General features: G+C 40.5%; 1 protein-coding gene across 4 annotated transcripts in view; it reads left to right on the top strand.

Moving 5' to 3' along the window:
* The window catches only part of ST3GAL3 (ST3 beta-galactoside alpha-2,3-sialyltransferase 3), a 459765-nt gene that overhangs the window by 242921 nt on the left and 193012 nt on the right, over window positions 1-23832 (top strand). For all 4 annotated transcript variants that reach the window (XM_054979381.1, XM_054979379.1, XM_054979380.1 and 1 more), the window contains one exon: window positions 6367-6461. In XM_054979381.1, coding sequence (XP_054835356.1) covers window positions 6367-6461 — 95 coding nt within the window. The remainder of the gene's footprint in view (window positions 1-6366; window positions 6462-23832) is intronic.

The raw sequence follows: 23832 nt of genomic DNA, 5'->3' as shown, positions 1-23832 counted from the left end.
ACCCTGGAAAGGACAGGGAAATTTCTCCTCACTCTGAACACGATCCTTTCATACAGGCACCAAAGTGCAAAGCAAATTCAAAGATTCTTAGGTTTTATGGCCTCTCTGACTCTGTTAGTTCTGTTTGCCAGGCTGAGGCTTTACTCCCTGCAGAACTGATTTGTCAGAGTGTTCCACCCATTGACAGAACCCATAAAAGTAGTTCAGTATTCCAAGATTATCTGGAGGCCCCTGAAGTGGTGAAACAGCACACAGAACTTCTTAGTGGGGACCCCTTTCAGCTCCTCCCCAGTTCACATATCTATCTACACAGATGCCTCTGTGTCAGGATGGGGGGCTTGTTCTAGGACCAGTCAGGTAAAGGGAGCATGGTCCCCTCAAGAATTGAGGGGACCATGCTCCCTGAACTTGAGGAGGCACATCAACCTCCTCGAGCTCAGGGGAATAGGGTATGCTCTGAAGCCTCTGGTTTGCCTAGTGGAAGGCAAGAATATTCAGATATGCACAAACAGTATACAACTGCCGTGCATTACTTGAACAGACAGAGGGGCATAGCTTCCCTGGCTCTGTCCTGTGAATCCTCACTTATATGCAAACAGGCTATCCAGGATCAAGTCACACTCTTTGCCATACACATAGCAGGCACAGCCAGTGTTCTGGCAGATGCACTAAGTCGGTCCAAATTCCAGAACTACAAATGGCCCAACCACATGGACTTCCTCCATCCTGTGTTTGCAATGTGGGGGTATAGTACCATAGATCTGTTTGCCACAAACCTCAACAGGAGATGTGCTCAGTACATGGGTATAAAAGGGGAAGGCCTCTCTCGTGCACGCCTTTCAGGTCCTGTGGCCGGGCACTCTCCTGGATGAATTCCCCCCTCTTCTTATGTTGACACTCAGCAAGATGATGAGGGAAGGTTCCTTGATGATCATAATAGCCCCTTACTGACCAAGGCAAGCCTGGTTTGCTACTTTATTCCAAATGGCTCAGGGCAGAATTTACCATTTTCTCTTAATGCAACACCTGCTACAGGACGATGTGGTTCTCCAGCATGACCTGGGCAATCTGAAACTGACAGCCTGGTTCATATCCCCCCTGGAATGAAATTCTCCTCCACAGTCCAGAAGGTCCTGTTGGAAGCTAGGAAACCATCGACCAGGAAATCATACCTAATCAACTGGAAAAGATTTTCTCTTTGGGCCAAAGACAACAATTTGAACCATCTGTTTTGCACTATTTGGTCCAGCTTAAGGATCGAAGTATGGCTAATTTCTCCATTAAAGTCCACCTAGTGGCCATTTTGGCCTATCATAACAATATAAATGGGAAAGCTCTCTTTGCCCAACCATAATGCAAGACTTTTCTCAGAGGTTTAGCAAACCTATATCCTCCAGCATCTAGACCAATTCCCTAGTGGTGTCTCTCCTTGGTTCTCGCTTCACTCATGCATAAACCTTTTGAGTCCCTAGTTTCCTGCTCCCTTAAGGTTCTGACAGCTAAGAAAGCCTTTCTGATGGCTATAACCTTGGCTGGGAGGATGAGTGAATTGCAAGCCCTGAGTCATGACCCTCCTTTCATTAAGATGATGATGATGATGATGATTGCGCTTATATACTACTCTTCTAAACAGACTAGTTCCTCACCCAGAGCGGTGAACAAGTTAGTGTTATTACTATCTCCACAATACCGCTGGGGAGCTGGGGCTGAGAGGAGTGGCTTACTCAAGGCCACCTACTGAGCTCATGGCAGTAGTGGGATTCAAACCAGTAGAGTGCTGATTCGCAGCCGAACCACTTAACCACAAGCTGGTCATCTGTCCTAGCCTCTCCTTTCTGCCGAAGGTTGTCTCCACTTTTCACTTAAATCAGGACATTGTCTTACCAGTATTTTTCCCTCCTCCTACAACTGACGCAGAAAAATTTTGCATATACTTTATGTGAAACATGCTTTGTGCTTCTACTTGGACAAGTTAGCTCCTTTCCGAAAGGACCATAATCTCTTTGTCTCTTTTAAAGGGCCCAAGAAAGGTCTGAAAGTCACCACACAGACCATTTTAGATTGGATAGTTTGTCTCATTAAGGATTGTTACAATCAATCTAAACAACCATGCATGTAGAGTGCACTCTACAAGGGCTCAATCCACTTTGTCAACCTTCAGCTTCAGCATCCATCTAGTGGAATTATGTAAGGCAGCCACCTGGTCTACACCGTCCACTTTCATCAAGCATTAGGCCATTGATGTAGACTCCAGAAAGGATACAGCTGTGAGCAAGGCTGTCCTCAAGAGTCTCTTCCATTAAAGAGCTTGCACACCAACCTCCAGGGTAAGTTATCTTGCTAATCTCCCATGTGGGACTGCACAGAAGACACGACAATGAAAACAGGGTTGCACTAACATGTAACCGCTGTTCATCAAGCAGTCTTCTGTGCAGGCACACATCCCTTTCTCCTTCCCTGCCGTGTGCTGTTCCCCACTCTTACCTTCCTTCTACACCAGTGGCTTTGAGAACTGAGGCAGGGTGCACCTCTCACCCTGCCTTTAATAGCTGCACCTGGGGGGAAAGCAAGCAAAAAGGCTAGGTGAGCTTCTTGCACCTCTAGGAGCTTTGGAACGTCTATGGCTGGCCTGTGTATAAACAGTTCCCATGTACGCCTGCACAGAAGACCACTCGATGAACAACAGTTACATGTAAGTTCAACCCTGTTTTCCTGGATCAAATCTTCCCCCCACCCGTAACACCTTTGTTTTGTCAAGATTCAGTCTCTTAGCCCTCATCCATCCTGAAACTGCCTCCAGGCACCTGTTCTCAGTTCCCACAGCCTCCCTGGGATCTACTGGAAGCCAAGGTAGAGCTGGGTACTGTCCACATATTGGTGGCATCTCAGCCCAAATCCCTGGATGACGACTCACAACAGCTTTATGTAGATGTCAAAAAGCATCTGTTATGTCATGCTAATATTGCATGGCAGCAGCTTGTCATACATTCATGGATATTATTAAGAAATGGTTAGATTGTGATTGCATCTTAAAGGGCGTGTAATTCTGTCCAGTTGTATGATTGACTGAGTAGTCAGGAACTGTTCTTATTCTTTGTACTGGATCTAGTCAGGACAGAGATGCTAACAAAGGCTGAGTTCCTTTGACACTTGGCAGGGAGAGCCGACTCTCTCATGAAAGTCTGAACAGAAATAGCTTGTGGGTCAAACTGGGGTATGAAGGACATTTCTTCTTTGTAGCTATAAATCTCCAAAAAGAAGCTTTGGAACAAACCCAGTTGACCTTATCCAAAGCAGTATTCATTCACTTGTATGGCAAAACACCTAAAAGTTACTTGAACTTCAGATCAGATCTCTGCCCCTGCCCCTTGTTTCTCCAACAAAGGCTTGAAAATGTGTGTTTTGTATATTAAATTCAGTCAAAGTAATTGCTTCTTGTCATAAATATGCTAAACGTGCTGCTTCCAACAGCTATCCACAGCATACAGAAAAGAGGACCCTCTGTAAATAGAAACATGTTTCCATAGCAAAAAAAGGGGGGGGCATTGCTCTGATTTTATTTCCATGTGATTTTTTAGCTCTTACTTCTGAAGCCAGGCATCTGAGTGACAGCTAACTTTGCTGGGCATTTTCTTCCATTATTATTCAGAGGAATTAAAAGGATGAAGGATTTTAAGTATTTATATAAATTCTGATCTGCTCATGGCCACTTAAACTTCTGCTACACACAGAGAGAGAGAGAGAGGTCCTGACCTGGATAGCCCAGGTGTGCCTGATCTCATCAGATCTCAGAAGCTAAGCAGGGTCAGCCTTGGTTAGAACTTGGATGAGAGGCCTTGAATGAAGACCAAGGTTATAGAGGCAGGTAATGGCAAACCACCCCTGTTATTCTCTTGCCATGAGAACCCTACCAGGGGTTGCTATAAGTCAGCTATGACTTGACAGCACACTCTACCTCCACAACAGAGAGAGATAGATGGTTCTCAAATTAACTAACAAAAATCTTGAGAGGGCACTTAACAGAATCATAGGAAATTCTCTTATTTTGAAAGGTAAATACATAATCCGGTAACAGCTTCTCTTAAAATTAGCCTTTCTACCTACACTTCATATGAGTAGTATCTGTCATGTCAGAGAAGTATGTGGTTGATGGTACTTGTCATGCTTTGCTTATTTCTCACCAGCCATTTTATTGCTAAATCTTTTGCCCTTTTGCCTGATTTCATTGGTGTCAGTTTAACTATGAATGTGATTGAGCCTGAAACAGGTTGAGTTGGTTATGTTGCCAAAGTAAATAAATTGTATGTGTTTTAGAAATCTGAATTTAGAGACTACTGATTTAGACATTTGTAAACTGTATCGACCCACTGTGTGTATATTTGGCTTCAACCAATTTTCTACTGCATCCTGTATCCTTTTAATAATCAATTTCATATAGTAGATAAAACATATTACAGGTATAATACAATTAAAACCATCTTATACAGAATATGCAAAATAATTTTCTAAAGAAAAATATTGTTAGCATGAACAGTAACTCTGCTCACTTTCCAGTGTCCAGTAATTAGTTTGCTCTGACTGGGATAGTCCAGGTAGCTCAATCTCATTAGCCCAACAGAAGCAAACTGAAGCACGGGAACCAAAAAGAAGCAAATGGACCAACTTCACATCAGAGAATCACATTTTCCACCCAAATTAAAGCAAGCGACACAGTTGCAACTTAGCCCAGTAGAAGCAAACTGAAGCAAAGGAATGCCTTGTGCTTGTGGTTGGGTACTGCTTGGTTCTATTCTGTGGTGTTTCCCCAGTGGCTGAACTAACATCTGGCAGCTGTGAATGATGCTGGTTCTGTTGGGCTAAGTTGCAACATTGTTACTTGCTTCAGTTTGGTTGGAGTAGAATGGAAGTGATTCTCTGATGTGATGCTGGTCCCCTTCCTTCATTTCTGTTCGGGGGGGGATTCCATTCCTGTGCTTCAGTTTGGTTCTATTGGGCTTTCTCTGAGATGAGCTCAGCTTGCATTTGGGAGTGTGCCTTGGCCATGGCAGCCTTGCCATGAGAGTCAGCTTTGACTTTTTCCCCATAGGAAACAATGGAGTGGCTAGAGGCACCTTGTTCAAGGGCTTGTAGAATTGGCCCCTGGCATCCAATCTTCCTGAAACATGAGGGATATTTAGAGGACAGTTAGGAGAAGGTATCCTGAAAATGTGGTGGCGTTTTCACAAAAAAATGCCACCCCAAGCCCCAGAAAGCCTCCAGATATTTTTCCCCTTAGGGAATAATTGAGAGAGGGTACCTTTTGGGAGGACCCATAAAATTTGCCCCTGGAGTCCAATTTTCATGGAACTTGGGGGGGGAGGGGTCTTTTGAGAACAGTCAGGAGTAGCTTTCCCACCAAATCTGGTGAAGTTTGGATGAAAAATTACCCCTCCAGCTCACTGGATATCTCCCAGAGTGATTTTTTTCATAGAAAACAATACCCATAGAATTTTACCATTTTTTCCTGATAATTCAGTCAAAATTTGGTATACCTAATTTTTTATTAAGAATACCCAGACTTTATCAAATTAGCCAAAATTCAGTATTTTAATCCAAATTCCAAACCAAGCTGCACACTCCTATGGGGGACCATCAAGCAAGTCCAGGGTCGCTATGCAGAGGCAGGCCATGACAAACCACCTCTGAACATCTTTTGCCTTGAAAACTCTACGAGGTCACCATATATCACCTGTGACTTGACAGTGGACACACAGGTAAAGTAGTTTGTTGGTTTGTTCACAATGATTGAATTTATTTGAAAGTGTTCTGAATTTGCTCTCAAAGTGAATTCTGGTGTAATGCCTCTCATGTTCAGCTCCCAACTTCAAAGAAGGTTGTTGTTGATTGAAGGAAAGGTTTGGAGTTCTTTAGCCACCCCAGGCACAGAAGCAGCTCTTTTCATTACCTTGAAGCTTGTCCTGACTTTGCCAGATGTACTGGTTTACATATTGTTTTATAACACTTTATTTCCAAATCTCACTTGCGCAGCAGCCATGTTTTCTTAGTAATACAAAGTGGTATACAAGATTATTGGTTCTGAGATACATCCTTGCTGGACTTCTTTGGTCTTTGAGTTGTTTCTGATTGGCTGGTATCATTGTGAACTTGGAGATGTGTATATGACATAGCTTTTTGTGCCCTTTGTAGAAGCAGACCTGGATTTTATAGATCTAGAAGTTCTTCTGTTCTTTAGTTTGTCTATTTTTTTCTTGTGACGTTGTGGGTTCTTCAGCCATGTGATTTTACAGTTTGTACATGGTTAGCGAAACACTCCCTCATATACAAGTTTTCTCTTTTTTTAAAGATTCTGTTTCATTTGTTTTTCAGGTTCTCCAGGCCAGCACCAATGTTCTTGGATGATTCCTTCAGAAAATGGGCACGTATTCGGGACTTTGTGCCTCCCTTTGGCATCAAAGGACAAGGTAGGTTGGCATTAGAGTATCCTGCTAGCTTATTTTTTGTAGGACATCAGACCTAGAAAGGTACAAATATAGAAAAAGGCACTGATAGTCACATTATGACTGATAATATTTGGAATGTAGAATATTACAGTATAATAGAGTAGCCACAATGCCCCTTTTTCGTATGTTTTAGAAAATCCATTCTGGTATATCAGCCTTACAAGTAAAGTGAAACCTTGGAGCAAAAATAACATTTTTTAATGCAGTGGGTATATCATCTTGAGGACATAGATAAGTACTTGGAAACAATACTACATTTAGGAAAAGACAATGTGCATAACTGGCTTTGCTCAGGGGTAGTGAGATTACTTGGCAAAGAAAGTAAGATTTCAGATAATGGCATTGGGTGCAGGTAGCAGTCTTGGAATAATACTTTGAAAAATGCAATTTCACTAGACCATCTGTTTTCACACCAGGAATAGGAGCAGGACTGAATGTAAATATATGTCATAGTGCTGCTTGAGGCAGCTTATTTTATATTCTTTATACAACAGCATTGTTTATTCTGTTAAGGGGGAAGCCTAGAGAACATGAACGTAGCATTTCCGTAAGATATGCGCTAAGTTAAAAAAAGAAGAGCCGACTGTGTCCCTGTCCTTCAACAAGGCCAAATCCAAGACTATATGGGCACTTTAAGGTGTATACATAATTTCTCCTTTCCTCCTACTGATGTGTCCCTCCTAGTGAGGACAGCAAAATGATTGCAGCTGTGCAAATTACCCAGAGTTGCTAGTGGCAGACACATTTAAAAGTGCTGATGGAAATAGGTATGCTGCATTGACCATGAGAGGGACTGGACCAGCCCTTGTTTTCAGGTATCCAAGGTGTGTAAGAATGCTCAACATTTAAGTTTTCTAGATCTCATATGCAGTTTGTCAGATTCTTCTGCTAAGCGAATCAAAATGGAGAACCTCAGCATAGGAAGACTGAATGGCTCTGTCAGGCTCTGCTTTATATTTCAAGGCTGCTGCCAGCTTGTGTCACCACCACCACACTGTTATGTAAATCTAGGGTTTAATATTGGATTTTCCTTAGTTAAAAACAGCAACTGCCATTACTTAAATGACTGGAAGGTGAAGCAATAGGAGAAAAATAGCTGAATGAATTGTTTAATACCCTCATGGGACAAAACTTTCTGCCAGGATTCAGTCTGAAGCTGTTTGTACGTGTGGGAGGGAAGAATTATTACTCTCTGTAAACCGTATTCCTAATGGCTGTGCTGACAGACCAGGAACATTAGAAAAGCAAACGGCACCCCTCTCCATTATACATCACTGGGAATTCTTGCATCAGCCTTTTCCTGCTTATCCCAGGAGACACATTGTGGATGAATAATAGTGACCTGATGATGGGATCAGCACCTCATCAAGGTCTTCAGTCAGGGCTGGTCCACTGCTTGCTGAAATGGGACTGCAAGAAGATAATGCTGATGGCCTCTGGAACCACAGACACCAGAGAGATTGAACAACTTTGGAGTGCAAGATATACCCCAGAGCTGACATTCTGCTTTTTTCCAGGAAGACTGTAGTTACCTTCATGGGAGTTTTGCAAAATAGTCTGTACCATGACAGGAGCTTGGTGCAGACATTCAGGAGCTTCAGCCAGTTGACTATTTGCTTTGACCTGACATGGGGATTAACTTGTTTTATTTTTATGAATTTGGGAGTACCTGCCATGGACTGCACAGTTACGTTTGAAAGTTAGTTTTTGTTTATTGATTCCAATTCCATAAGTGGTTTGTGGCTTTGTATTCAACTGCTAAGCACCTAAGTAAACTCTCTTACTTGGCATTTCACATCAGATTTGTACACAGTAACTTACTACAAACTGTGTACTTGAAACCGGCCCACTTCTGTGCCCAAATACAGTATGGAATCACATACCTTAAAAGCAGTAAGAAATATCCAGTGTATTATTGAGAGCCAGTGTAGTGTAGTGGTTAGATCAGGATCTGGGAAACCCAGGTTCAAATTCCTGCTCTGCTATGGAAGCTCATGACCTTGGGCCAACCACATTTGCAGCTAATCTACTTCACAGGGTTGTTGTGAGGATAAAAAGAGAGGAGGATGATAAAAGCCACTTTAGGTCCCCATTGAGGAGAATTGTGGAGGTGTAAATGAATAATGTTCTTATTTTCTATATATTACCTGTATAAAGAATCTACACTCTAAAGCTCCCCAAGAAACAAAAAGACCCTCAGGTCTGATAAAGAGCTCAGGTCTGGTGTGGCAATAAATAATTGGCATAAAAACCTAAAACATACCAAGGGATTTTTATGAGTGAAATCACAATTACAGACAGCCAACACAGATCATGAACCTCTGTGAGGTCTTATATTTTTTGTTGCCGAGACAACCAGGGTTAGGCCTATATTTATTCATATGCTACAATACTTTTCTCATAGCTTTAATAAAAGTGGTCATTAAAAATCAACATCATGAAGGCTGAAAAATGAGTCTGGCTCCTAAATTTTTGGGCTGGCTCCTAGAACCAAAGAAAATTTGTCAAGGCCTGACTGACCCTTGCTTCTCCACACAGCTTGCTTGCTGAAGCAAATTCATTGCATCCCATCTGGAAAAATGATGGGTTCTATGATACAATGTTTGCAACTGTGCATTGCATGCCCAATTATTTGTTCCATACCTCTGATTTTATAGAAGTTTATATCATGGTGTACCTGGAGAGGATGCTGGCCACTACTCAAGTAATATTTGTCTCCATTAGAATGCCCCTTGCATGATATATATGGAAGAAGGTGTATGAAAGATTTTGCACTAGGATTGATCATCTGTGTAGCCACTGTAAGAATTCATTTTCTCACCCGCTCATGGAACAGAAATTTTTTTTTTGAACTTTTTTATTTTCCATTTTTCTGGAATACGTAACAATTTAAACAAAATTTGCACATAACATTCAAAAAACATTAACAATAAACCTTGGAACAGTCAATAGGAGAACAGTTAACACTGAGAAATACATTATTGTTAGAGAAGGTACACTACTAGATAAGAGGAGTTAGCCGTGTTAGTCTGTAGTAGCAAAATCAAAAAGAGTCTAGTAGCACCTTTAAGACTAACCAACTTTATTGTAGCATAAGCTTTCGAGAATCACAGTTCTGCATCCGACGAAGAGAACTGTGATTCTCGAAACCTTATGCTACAATAAAGTTGGTTAGTCTTAAAGGTGCTACTGGGACTCTTTTTGATTTTACTACTAGATAAGACTCATAATATTGCCAAAAAGCTGAAAGTGTTCATATCTGCATTTGGCAGTTAGTTGGTAGCATGAAGATGGTTCAAAAAAGGCGGGAATTTCCGGTTTGGGATCCATGGAGGTCTAACGCAGCTCTAATCGTGGAGCTGACCGGGCTGCCGTTTAAGCGGCCGGCGGGGCAAAACAAAGCCCGCGGCCAACTGTTCTCAGGCGGAGAACAGGCATAGAACGCTCAAGCACCTCAGGGCGCGTTGATCTCGGGCGAGGGGGGGTCCTACGCAACGGATCCTCTCCCGACCCTTGAGGTCCCACCCTAAGACAGGTTGGCTATAATCTCTGCGGCAGTCCTGGTGCCAATGCAGTTGGCATAAGACCTACATGCCCAAGCTTCAACAGGGCAAAGAAGAGTGGATGGGAATCTAAGATTGAAACAGCGATTACAACCCATGGAAAGTGAATGAGAAGGTAAAGATCACTATCTCTTGAAACGGGACAGATTACTTAAAGTAAAGAAGAATTAAAGCAGACTTTTAAACTGCAACAGACTAAGTATAAGGAGGGGAGGACCCGGCAAGAATTATATTAGAAAAAGGACTAAGTTAAACGAAGTTATTAAAGTAATTGGACTATTGTTTTGAATACCTGTGGCTATAAGGAGATATCAGGCTGTGAGAAAGTTTCACCATCGCGAGAACTGCTGTGGGAAGTCGGGAAACAGGAAGTACGTAACAACAATAGAGTTGCTGGAGAGAAGCGGCCCTTGCCGGAGGGCAGGAAGAAGGGAATCGCCATTTTTGAAAGGGGAAGAGCCGCGGCTTCAGCGAAAGAGGAAGTAAGCCATATTGGATTACAAAAATCATAGAGGAACCATAGAGAAAAGACGCCCGACATTTTGGACTCTTTAAAAGTTTTTTTTGGAAAGACCGGAACATTTAAACTAAAAGGACATTAAATTAAACGCCACGGAGCTGAGGAAGAGAGCGGACTCGTGGGAGCGAGCCAAAGCAAGCCCCACGATGTCGAAAAAAGAGTGGCAATCGGCGATAGAGAATTTGGATAAAAAACTTTTAGAAGTGATTAAGGAGCTCAAGGACATGAAACCGCAGTTGGTGAAAGAGGTTAAAGAGGTTAAAGAGACAGTAAAAAATGAGCTGGCAGAAGTGAAGAAAGGTATGGAAACAATGCAAAATAACCTGCAGGGAACACAGCAAAAAGTCAAGGTAGTGGAAAGTGCGGTGGAAAACTTAGCAGATACACAATGAAATTCAAGATTTGCGACCCAGAGGAAACTACCAAGAGATGTGATTGTGCAATTCATGACCAGAAACATAAAAGAGAAGATTGTGACTAAACAGTTTCAAGATCCATTGGAGATTGATGGCAAGACGATTATTATCATGAAGGAACTACCCAGATAGGTGTTGTTAGATCGAAAAAAATATAAAGCTCTAATTCAGATTCTGAAGGACATGAAAATAAGGTACAGATGGGAATTACCAGAAGGAGTGTCCTTTGAATTTGGAGGAGCGAAAAAGCGCATTAGATCTGAATCAGAGATGGAACAGTTTATAAGGGACAATGAAAAGCAACAAGATTATGAATATGGAGTGCAAAGTTTTATCTTGGAATGTAAATGGACTTAATTCACCGAATAAGAGAAAAAGTATTTTCCACTGGCTATTAAAACAAAAATGTGATATTGTATGCCTGCAAGAGACTCATATTAGAAAGCAGGATGCAAAGTATCTAAAATTGAATAAATTGGGCAGTGATTTTGTAGCGGCCTCTAATAAGAAAAAAGGGGGAGTGGTATTGTATATAAAAGAGGAGCTACAGCCAAAGTTAGTGATGAGAGATGCGGAAGCCAGATTTTTAGCAGTGGAATGTATATGGAATTTAAAGAGAGTATTGGTGATTGGAATTTATGCACCTAATGGAGCAAAAGAAAGCTTCTTTGAGGACTTGAGGAAGCAATTAGATGAACTTTCTTATGACCAGATAATTCTTGCAGGAGACTTCAATGGAGTGACAAACTTGGAACTAGATAAAAAGTCAGCAACTGCACAAAAGAAAAGAGGACTATTACCAAAGACGTTTTTTGTATTGACGCAACAGGAAACTTTAGAAGATGTATGGAGAAGACAAAATCCCAAAGGCAGACAATATACGTTTTTCTCCGCGAGACACTCTACGTTATCAAGAATTGATATGATCTGGACCTCAAAAGACTTAGCGCTTTGGACTAAGGATGTGGAAATAATGCCTATGGTAGGCTCAGATCATAATCCAATTATGTGGAAGTGGGGGAAAAGGAGTAAGAGGAGAGGATAGAGAATAAATGAGGATTTGCTGCAAGAGGGAGAAAATATGGAGATGTTGAGAAGAGAAACAAAGTTTTTCATACAATATAACATGAATAGAGAAGTACCAACCAACAAGGTATGGGATACCTACAAGGCAGTAATTAGAGGCATATTAATGGACTTAAATGGAAGAGCCAGGGGAAAAAAAGAGGAGAAGAGACAGGAGATCACGGAGAAAATAAAAGCCAAAGAAATACAGTTAAAGAAAAGACCAGGGAAAAAGAAAATCTACCAGGATATTAAAATTCTTCAAGAACAGCTGACAGCAATGAACAACAAAGAATTGGAATGGAATCTTAAGAGAATGAATCAAAAGGTGTTTGAAGGCGTAAATAAACCTGGGAAATATTTGGCATGGCAATTGAAGAAGAGAAAGGAGAAGAAAATAATAAATAAAATCTGTGAGGACAATAAAGTGTACCTGGAACAGACAGCTATTAGCAGAGCCTTTTATAAATTCTATGCCAAATTGTATAATAAAAAAGAGGTGAATAAAGACTCAATAGCGACATATTTGGAGAAAATGAAGCTCCCAGTAATTTCGGAAGCTTGGAGAGACAAATTGAACAATGAAGTAACGGAGGAAGAAATAAGAAAGGCAATACAGTCAACAAACTTGGGAAAGGCGCCAGGACCGGATGGACTTACAGCCAAATTTTACAAGGTAATGGCTAATGAACTGGCACCATTCCTAAAAGAAGTGATTAATGGTGTATTAAAGGATCAACGGATCCCAGACACTTGGAGTGAAGCCAATATATCACTGATCCCTAAAGAGGGGCAAGATTTGACTAATGTGAAAAATTATAGATCTATATCGTTACTTAATAATGATTACAAAATTTTTGCGAAGATACTGGCGGAAAGAGTGAAGGGATGGCTTTCTGAAGTTATTGAGGAGGGGCAAGCCGGTTTTTTGCCAAACAGACAAATCAAAGACAATTTAAGGACAGTTATAAATGCTATTGAATACTATGACAAACGTTGTGACAAGGAGGTTGGTTTCTTCTTTGTGGATGCTGAAAAAGCGTTTGACAATTTGAACTGGGACTTTATGTTTGCCACCATGGAAAAGCTACAAATGGGAGAAAGATTCATAAGAGCAGTAAAGGAAATCTACAGAGACCAGAGTGCAGCAATTGTGGTGAATGATGAGGCGACCAAGAAATTGACTATAGGTAAAGGTACAAGACAAGGTTGCCCGTTGTCTCCACTGTTGTTTATTTTGGTTTTGGAAATACTGATGATACAGATACGAGAAGACAATGCAATCCGTGGAATAAAAATAAAGGACTTTTCCTATAAGGTCAGAGCATTTGCGGACGATATAATGCTAATTGTGGAAGATCCAATGGAGAATATGCCAAAAGTAATAGAGAAGATTAAGGAATTTGGAGATTTGGCAGGATTTTATGTAAACAAAAAGAAGTCAAAGATACTATGTAAAAATATGACTAAACAAAAACAACAATTATTAATGGAAATAACAGACTGCGAAGTAACAAGTAAGGTGAAATATCTGGGAATTGAACTGACTGCAAAGAATATAGACTTATTTAAAAACAACTATGAGAAATTGTGGACTCAGAGCAAGACTTGATTAAATGGAATAGACTGAACTTGTCATGGTTGGGAAGAATTGCAGTAATTAAGATGAATGTGCTGCCAAGAGTGATGTTTCCGTTACAGACAATACCAATTATCCGAGATTCTAAGCAGTTTGAAAAATGGCAGAGGAAAATATCAGATTTTGTTTGGGCAGGCAAAAAGCCTCGAGTGAAAATGAAAGTGTTACAAGATGCAAAAGAAAGAGGCGGAATGCCACTGCCCAACTTAAGACTTTATTATGACGCAATTTGTTTAGTGTGGTTGAAAGATTGGATGATGCTGAAAAACCGGAAATTACTGGCCTTAGAAGGATATAAAAAATATTCGGATGGCATGCATACTTATGGTATGATAAAGTAAAAGCGGACTCTATGTTCTTACATCATTATATTCGGAGAAGCCTATTCACAACTTGGAAGAAGTACAGAAATTACCTACAAGATGGAATCCCCTCATGGGTGGTTCCATATGAAGTAATAGATCCGAGAACTGTCGATAATGAACAACAGTGTTTAACATACAAGATAACCCGAATGGAATTTTCTAAATCCAAAATAAAGATGCAGGACGAGTTGTCTCCAAGTTACGACTGGTTTCAGTACAGACAGATCAGAGATCTTTATAATTCGGACTGTGTGAAGGGAGGGATAAGAATGGAGAATTCGGAATTAGAACAGGCACTTTTACAAGAGGACAAAAAGGAAATCTCTAAGGTATATAAAGTGCTGCTGAAATGGTATACTGAAGATGAAACAGTTAAAGTGCAAATGGTGAAGTGGGCTATAAACTTTAATAAGGAAATAACAATGGAGGCGTGGGAATACTTGTGGAAAAATACGTTGAAGATCACGACATGCACCAATATCAAAGAGAATGTTTACAAAATGATTTATCATTGGTATATGACACCAAAGAAAATTGCGCTAGGGAATTTGAACACGTCTAATAAATGCTGGAAATGTAAAAAGCATGAGGGATCTTTGTATCATATGTGGTGGACTTGTGAGGTAGCTAGGCAGTACTGGGGGGAAATAATAAGAGTAATAAGTGAGATTTTACAATTTCAAATTAATAAGAACCCAGAACTCCTGCTACTGAACTTGGGAATGGAGGACATTCCAGCACAATATAGGACATTGCTATTTTACATGACAGCAGCGGCTAGACTTTTGTACGCGCAAAAGTGGAAAGTGCAAGAAGTGCCAACTATTGAGGACTGGATTTATAAATTGCTGTACATGGCGGAAATGGATAAAATGACAAGGAAACTGAGAGACCTTGATCCAGGACAGTTTAACACGGATTGGGAGAAGCTGAAACAATATTTAGTGAAGAAATGGGAGGTGGGAGGAGAACTGTGGCAGTTTGAAAATTACTGAAATACAATAAAAGTAGAGGGAGGTGACTTTACCAGGGGGCGGAGAGTTAAATGAGAATTTCTAAGCAACTATTTTATTAGACTATTATATATAGTATTAAGTATTATAGGTGTTATTATAAGAATTATAATGATAGAAATTAACTAATTATAAGGACAGAAACTAATTAATTTCATTTCTGGCAATAATTGTATAATGGAGATAATTTTATAATTGCAATGAAGAAATGTAAGCAAGGTGGGAAAAATACATAATAATGTATAGACTATGTGTTAAATTGATTGACTTAGTTTGGAGGTATATATGGGTCAAATTGGTTGACTATTTTTGGTGGATAGCTGCATAATGGAAGAATTATATAATTATATAATTAAAACAGTACGAAGATAAGATATGTAGAAAAAGTAATATATAGAGTATAAGTTAAATTGGTTGACTTATATTGAATGTACTGTTTATAGAAGTATCTAAAATTATGCTAAATGAGGGATAAATTGTTTGTCCCATATTGAAGATGAGATTATAAAATAGAGTATAGAGTACCAAAATTAGTTAAATGATTATTATTAAAAGAAAATATGCCAAGAATGTATTATTTAGTTATGCATTATTTAGTTGTTAAAGTAAGTAGGAAGACAGAGGAAGCACTGTGTTATATAGATAAGCTTAGAAGAAAGTGAAAATTTATGTTTGATAGATAGAATAAATTTGAAATGAGTAAGGGAAAAGGGACAAGGGGTTGGAAAACTGTTGGAAGTCAACAAAAGGGGGAGAAAGGGAGGGGGTTAGAATTGGAAAAATTAAAGGAAACTGATTGTAATGTACAATTTAATGATATCTAATCCAATAAAAATTTTATAAAAAAAAAAAGATGGTTCAAAAAAGGCATCCATTATATAAAGAATGTTGATTGATGCTGTGGGTTATCAGTAGATAACCCACAGCACGGTGAAGATATCCCACACTATCTCCACGGTGAAGATATCCCACACTTTCTGGTACCACTGTTGCAATTTTGGAAGTCTGTCTTGTTTCCAATATGATGCAAGAAGCATTTTTGCTGCAGCTAGTAACAAGAATATTAAGTTTTTCTTGATCGTTGGTATAGTTGGGTCTTCCCAGAGACCCAGCAGGATTGTCTCGGGATTTTTAGGTAAGTCATAGCCTGTGATCTCTGTAACAGACCTCAAGATTAAGTCCCAGAATGATTGGATTTTAGGGTCCACCAGGGGTGAATATAATCTCCAATTCAGCCGCGTTGCTTCCAACAAAGCGGGGCTATAGCAGGATTAACATGATGGAGAAAACTAGGTGTCACGTACCATCTCGACATTATTTTGAAAGATGACATTTTAATATTGATTGCCTTAGTTTTTAGGTGTCTGACTGACCAAATTAAAGCCCATTGGTTGTCCGTTAGTTTGCTATTGCAATCCCTATTCCATTTCGTTTGGTATTTTAAAGGTGGATGCTCATTTTTTAGGTTTAAAACGGAATAAATTCTTGCTATAAGTCCTTTACATTGGGATGATGTTTGTTTTAGCAGGAATTCAAAGTCTGTTAGCTCATGTTTTAAAACATTTGCAATTGATTGGCTGCTTATAAGGTGGGACAGTTGTAAGTATTGGTACTATGGCAGGGTATCAGCTGCATCTTTTTCAATTTGCCCTTTACTTAGGATGGCCCCCTTGTTTGGTTATATCCATAATTCTACTTTTCTTAAGTATCTTCCATTTCTGGAATGAGATTAAATCCTTTCCAGGTGGAAACCAAGATTGGTCCAGGAAGGATGATAACGGAGAAGGAGTGGGGGCTAGATACTGCCTTACCCTGTCCCAAGTTATTAGAGTAGATTTCAAAAAAGGATTGGTAAATGTTTGAACTGGTCTGCTTTTATGATCTGTCCAGATTATATCTTTTATGTCATGTGGGGAAATGTGTGTTGTTTCAGCGTAGCTCCAGTCTAAATTTTCTGTGGGATTTAACAAAAGCACTATATTTGCTAACTGAGCAGCCATGTAGTAATGTTTTAGATCTGGTATGGCCAATCCACCTCTATTGGAGGCACATTTCATGGTTGATAAGTTGATTCTAGGGCGTTTGTTAGCCCAGATAAATTTATTTGTAAGACTTTGCCATGACTGGATATCTTGATCCGTGAGATGAATAGGCAGCATATGAAAGTTAAATAAAAAAAGAGGTAAAATCATGGCTTTGACAGAAAAATTTTTGAATGACAAATTTCAACTTAATATTTTTCATGTGTATGCTTCAGCAGGCATCATTCAAAAAATGCTCCATGGAGGCAAATGTTATATACAGAGAATCTGAATCAGTGCAGTCGATCTTACTTTTATGAGCCCCAGAGGATGGAAGGCTAGATAGACACATTTGAAGTATTCTAGAGCATACTGGAACATGCACATCTGAGCACTACCAAATACAATTTCTGCCATTCCTTTCCTTAAACATTCTTTTAACTGCATAGCAGTCTCTTTTCACATCTGGCGTTCCTGGTATAAATAATACTTTATCTATGCTGATAAAATACAGATGCATGCTGACATCAAAATTTAAATTTGTACTGAACCAAACTATTTGTCTTTACACCTCTTTCTTGGCTTCTTGCCTAGATCTCTGTCTGGAGGTGCTGAAGCTTGCAAAACTTGAAGCAGGAGTTCTTGTTCATTTTCATTCCCCCTCCCACCTCTTGTATTCTGCGTGGAAGATTTTTTTTTTCTTTGCTTATGTGTTATGGCAACTGTTCTGATTCAGGATGATGGGGTGCACAAGTGTCTTTTTCATGAATGGCTTGTTTTCCATCTGCAGTATATGTAGAATCATAGAATCATAGGGTTGGAAGGGACCTCTGGGGTCATCTAGTCCTACCCCCTACACAATATAGGAAATTGACAAATACCTCTCTTCCCCCCCTTCTCACACAGTGACCCTTGCTCCATGCCCAGAAGCTGGCAAAACACTGTCAGGATCCCTAGCCAAACTGGCCTGAGGAAAATTGCTGCCTGACCCCAAGGTGGTGATTGGCATTACCCTGGGCATGTAAGAAGGGGCCACAAGAAATAAGCACTGATGTAACACTTCCTACCCGCCCTCTCATGATCTGCTTAGGTTCACAGAATCAGCATTGCTGTCAGATGTCCATCTAGCTTCTGCTTAAAAACTTACAAAGAAGGAGAGTCCACCACCTCCCAAAGAAGCCTTTTCTACTGAGGGACTGCTCTAACTGTCTGGAAGTTCTTCCAAATGTCTAGCCAAAAACTTTTATGATTTAATTTCAACCCGTTGATTCTAGTCTGACTTTCTGGGGCAATGGAAAATAACTCCGTGCCATTCTCTATATGACAGCCCTTCAGATACTTCAAGGTGGTTATCATACCACCTCACAGTTGTCTCCTCTCCAGGCTAAACATACCAAGCTCCTTCAATCTTTCCTCATAGGACTTGGTCTCCAGACCTCTCACCATCTTCGTTGCCCTCTTCTGGACTCGCTCCAACTTGTCTATACTCTTCTTTAGTTGTGTGGCCCAAAACTGAACACAATATTCTAGGTGAGGTCTAACCAGAGCAGAGTAGAGTAATACCATCACTTTGTGTGATCTGGATACTATACTTCTGTTCAGGGGTCATTTTGTAGAAAAAGAGCTGCAGGGACTCATTAGCATGACTCATTAGCATGACTCATATGCCACGCCCCTTGACATCACCGGAAGTGTGTCATTGACATGTCTGAATTGCATATGCTACACCCCCTGACATCACCGGAAGTGTCAATCAGAAACACTCAATAAGTGTTTCCACAGCTGAAGCATTCATTCATGAATAGTCAACTCCTAAACACAAATAACCAAGCTTGTATTAAGCAGTGTCCATCCAGTATAGTACTTTCTTGTCAAATGTCCTTCCAAAATATCTTTCAGTGTCCTTCCAAAATATCTTTTAGGCAACCAACCGTCGTGGCCACGTGGGTTCCAGTCAACGGACAACAAAGCTCCAGGAGGGAGAACCGCTCCCAGAGAGTTGGCAACGGGTGCACCAGTGTTAATCACATCCTGTTTTGCTCCACTTTGTTTCTTCAACAGCTTCTTTAAAGTGCCTGAGAAATATAATATCCTTGAATGTTTTCAATAAATGCGTAATGGATACTGCTTCAATAAATAATTTTTTGAAGTACATTTACTTCAAAACTGCCTTTACTATTAAATCAAGAAATGGACTTCTCATCTTTCCTGTAAATATTAATAGTAAAGGCAGTTTCTTCTTAAATGTATATGGGCTTCATTCTTATATGCATGTGAGCTTTCCCTTTAAATGTATGTGAGCTTTCTCTGTTGTAGTAATTGATTGCGAGGTGGTCGAGTGACAGTACAGACCAGAGGAAATCGGTATCAAGTCATTATCGATGCATTGTAAATTATTGTGAAGGATTATATTGTGAGTATATTTTTTCTACATGCACCTGTGCACAACTAATTAATTGCGTAACTTGATTTAAGATGGAAAATATTTTTAACTACTAGACAGCACTTCAAAAATTATTTATTGAAGCAGTTGTATATCCATTATGTATTTATTGAAAACATTCAAGGATATTATATTTCTCAGGCACTTTAAAGAGGCTGTTGAAGTAAGCAAAGTGGAGCGAAACGGGATGTGATTAATGCTGGCGCACCTGTTGCCAACTCTCTGGGAGCGGTTCTACCTCCTGGAGCTTTGTCGACTGGAACCTATGTGGCCACGACGGTCGGTTGCCTGAAAGATATTTTGGAAGGACACTGAAAGATATTATGGAAGGACATTTGACAAGAAAGTACTATATTGGATGGACACTGCTTAATACAAGCTTGGTTATTCGTGTTTAGCAGTTGACTATTCATGAATGAACTCTTCAGCTTTGGAAATACTTATTGAGTGTTTGTGATTGACAAATTAATATTGTATACTCTCCTTGGATGTTTTGTCCCCTTGCAAGATTGTATTTAGGAGACTTACCCCTTCTTTGGTTGTATTGATCACCAGAAGTGTATCAGAAGGCAACACCCACCCCCTCAGGCTCCACCCCAAAAATCTCCAGGTATTTTCCAACTCAGAGCTAGCAAGCCTTCCTGGAGAAAAATTGCTTCAAAAGCACAAAGAAAGTGGTCAAGATTTTAAATGGTTTTATTATAAAATAAACAACTACAACTAACGATTAAATTGCGTAGTATAGTGTACTCAGAACAAAGGCAATTCTAGCAACAGCATCCATTGGCAAGAAGAAAGATAAGAAAGTCCCAAATGTTAAAGAAATTGAAGGCTGCTTCTTCATCACATGCTTGCTGCTCCACATGATTCTGCTGTTGCAGATCTTCCTCTGGTTTGGGCCTGCAAAGAAATTAGTGGTTTATGGGGCTTCTCTTCTGCTGGTAAAGACTTCTGACTTTAAAATTTAGCTCAGCTTTGAAGGATCTGGAGGTGGTGCCAAACTTTGGAGGTCACCAGCTTCCTTTGGGCTCTTGGACACCCAGTGATGAACAATTGACTTGAAGCAGCAACATCTCTGCAGACCTTTCACCTCTTTGCAGTTCTGTTAAAGAAGCATCCACAATCTGTTAAAGGGGATCCAACAATCATTGCAAAAAGGAAAAGACCCATAGAATGCACATAGAATGCAGCTGGGGAGATCGGTGGGTCATCAATCCTATGTCTTCTATGCAACTGGACATCCTTAAATTGCAGCTTTTCTGTTGCCTCAAGTGCTTCTGTATAGTAAGGACCTGGAGCCGTGCCTCTCTTCCCACAAATTTCAACAAGAGTCTCAATCTTGCCATGGGCTCTGTACAGATCGATACTTCTCTCCTGCAAATTTACACAATTCTGAGAGCTCTTGCAAAGCATCACAAAGTAATCCAAGATCCAAAACGAATTCTGCTGATGTAATCTTCTTGTGAAGACCTTCATATATGCACTTCTCCTTTCTATCTCGACCACTCTCGGTTTTACCTTTTTCAAAATGAAGCACTAGGGCTTTCTAATTCTTCCAGGCAGCCATAACAGTTCTGTAACTAGATGCAACCCATCTTGTAGACAGGATACTTTCAATTTTCAAAATCTCCATCTCTAATGTGGCTGCACATGCCTTTAGCTCCCGTACATTTTTTGGAGATGAATGGTACATCGCATATAACTTGTCCATAAAACTCTTAAATCTATTGATGCCACACACCTCTTTCACGACATCGTGGACTGATAATTCCAGCCTATGGCTAGCACAATGCCATACAGCCATGGAAGGGAATCTGTCCTTAAAAAGTTTTGCAACTCCTCCACGAGATCCTATCATCACTGCAACCCCATCACAAGTCAACAAAACCAAATTTTCCTTTAAGAATTCCTCAGTGATCCCTAGTGACTCAAGGGTAGACATCAAACTTTTGAATATTCCATTTGCTATTACATCGTCCAGCTCTATCAAGCCAATGACGTGATTCATGTGGTCCTGCATGTTCAGCTCTTCAATGTAGGTGCGAATGTACACTATCAGAACTGATTTCTGACTCATAGTAGTAGATTCATCAATAAGTGCTATTTTACTCTTGGAATCAGTAAGTAGTCAGAAATACTCTTCCTTTTCATGGTTCACAGACTCCATGTATAGATGAAAGACTTGATTTTCAAAACAAACATACCCCTCTGCTTCCCAGTACCAGCCAAGCGGCCTGGGCAAGAGCTCTGGTGGCCTCCTCTCTCTGGTACCTTGCACCTTTTACAGGCATGTACCTGCAAGACTGCATGGAAATGGGAATGCTAACAATTTAAACAGTCAGCTCTAAAAAGTAAAGAAACCATCAAAGTATTTGCATCCCCATGCAATTGCCCAGTTAAAACACGCTGTTGCACTGGAAGCTAAGCTAAGCTAAGGTGGTCAGTAAGGATCTAAAAAAAGGTGTCCTTGCTCTGTGAATTTAGCGTGCAGGCCTCTGCACTCTCTGGAGGCCCCCCTCCTTTGAAAGGCCGGAACCCACCCACCCCGATATTTGTTCTTTCAGCAAGGCGGGCTCTGGCCTTGCTTGTCCAGCTGCAGCCCAATGCACCATTTTAGACCATCTTAAACTATTACTGCCATAATTAATAGCAAAATTTATAACAGCGCTGCAGACTTCTTTAGCAGTGTGTTTCTGTAGCGCTTTTCTAAACAGATTAGTGCCCTCTCTCACCACAGAGAACAAAGCCAGCAAAACACAGATTTTTAGAAATTGATGTTGCAAGTGCACACTACACATCTGGGGAGGGGGGACATAACAACAGTAACAACTGTTTTCTATAGTGCTGCTGCCCTTAGTCTCATTGCAGATAACAAAGCCAGCAAAACACAGGTTTTTAGAAATTAATATGCACGCAGCACATCTGGGGAGGGGGAAAAATAACAAAACCAGATAACAAAGCTAGGATAACACATATATCCCATAGCAACACCACCACAGAGGACAAAGCAAGCAAAACACAGATAAATGTACAGCACCACCACGGAGCTCAAAGCCAGAGATAAAAAAAACATTGCACTCACCCATCGAAGTTTGCAGGGCAGGCCTGGAGGAAAGAGGCGCAGGACCAGCTCCATGGCCGCAATGACCTGCACTCTGCCTTGACTGGCTTGCAAGCCAGGAGGCTGGCCAGCGCAGGCCCGAGTGCCCCGGCTGGCCACAGGGCCGGCTTCATAGGGTGCTGCCGGCCTACGCTTCTGTTGATACAGCCTAAAATTACATTTGCCTTTTAGCTACCACATCTCACTGCTGACTCATATTCAGTGTATGGTCTACTAAGACCCCTAGATCCTTTTCACACATACTACTGCCAAGACAAGTCTCCCCCATCCTATAATTATGCATTTGATTTTTCCTACCTAAATGCAGAACTTTACATTTATCCCTGTTGAAATTCATTTTATTTGTTTTAGCCCAGTTTTCCAATCTGTCAATATCATCCAGTATCCTGACTCTGTCTTCTACAGTATTTGCTACCCCTCCCACTTTAGTATCATCTGCCAATTTAATAAGCATTCCTTCTATTCCATCCAAATCATTTATAAAAATATTGAACAGAACAGGTCCCAGGACTGATCCCTGAGGCACTCCACTTGTCACTTTTGTCCAAGAGAACAAGGAACCATCTACAAGTACTCTTTGGGTGAAATCTGTCAACCAATTACAGATCCAACTAACTGATCCACCTGAAGATTTTACCATCTTGTCAACAAAGTTATTATGTGGAACCTTATCAAAAACCTTACTGTAATCAAGATAAACTATGTCTACAGCATTCCCTTGATCCAGCAAGGTAGTAACTATCAAAAAAAGAGAGGTTAGTCTGACATGACTTGTTCTTGAGAAACCCATGCTGGCTCTTAGTAATCACAGCCATCCTTTCTAAATGCTCAAGGACTGACTGTTTGATGATTTGTTCTAAAACTTTTCCAGGTATAGACATCAAGCTGATGGGTCGGTCGTTACCCAGATCCTCCTCCCCCCCCCCGCTGAAGATGGGGATAACATTTGCCTGCCTCCAGTCTTCTGGCACCTCACCTGTTCTCCAAGAATTCTCAAAAATGACGGACAGAGGCTCAGAAATTACGTCTGCAAGTTCTTTTAGTACCCTTGGGTGCAATTTATCTGGCCCCGATGATTTAGTTTCACTTAAAGAAACTAGGTGTTTATGTACTACCCCTATGCCAATCTTAGACTGTAACTCCCTTCCCCAATCATATGTTCTGTT

The sequence above is a fragment of the Eublepharis macularius genome, chromosome 5 (assembly GCF_028583425.1).
Source record: "Eublepharis macularius isolate TG4126 chromosome 5, MPM_Emac_v1.0, whole genome shotgun sequence".
NCBI classification, from domain to species: Eukaryota; Metazoa; Chordata; class Lepidosauria; order Squamata; family Eublepharidae; genus Eublepharis; species Eublepharis macularius.
Note: the sequence above shows the minus strand (reverse complement) of the source record. Positions and strands in the feature narration are given on the sequence as shown.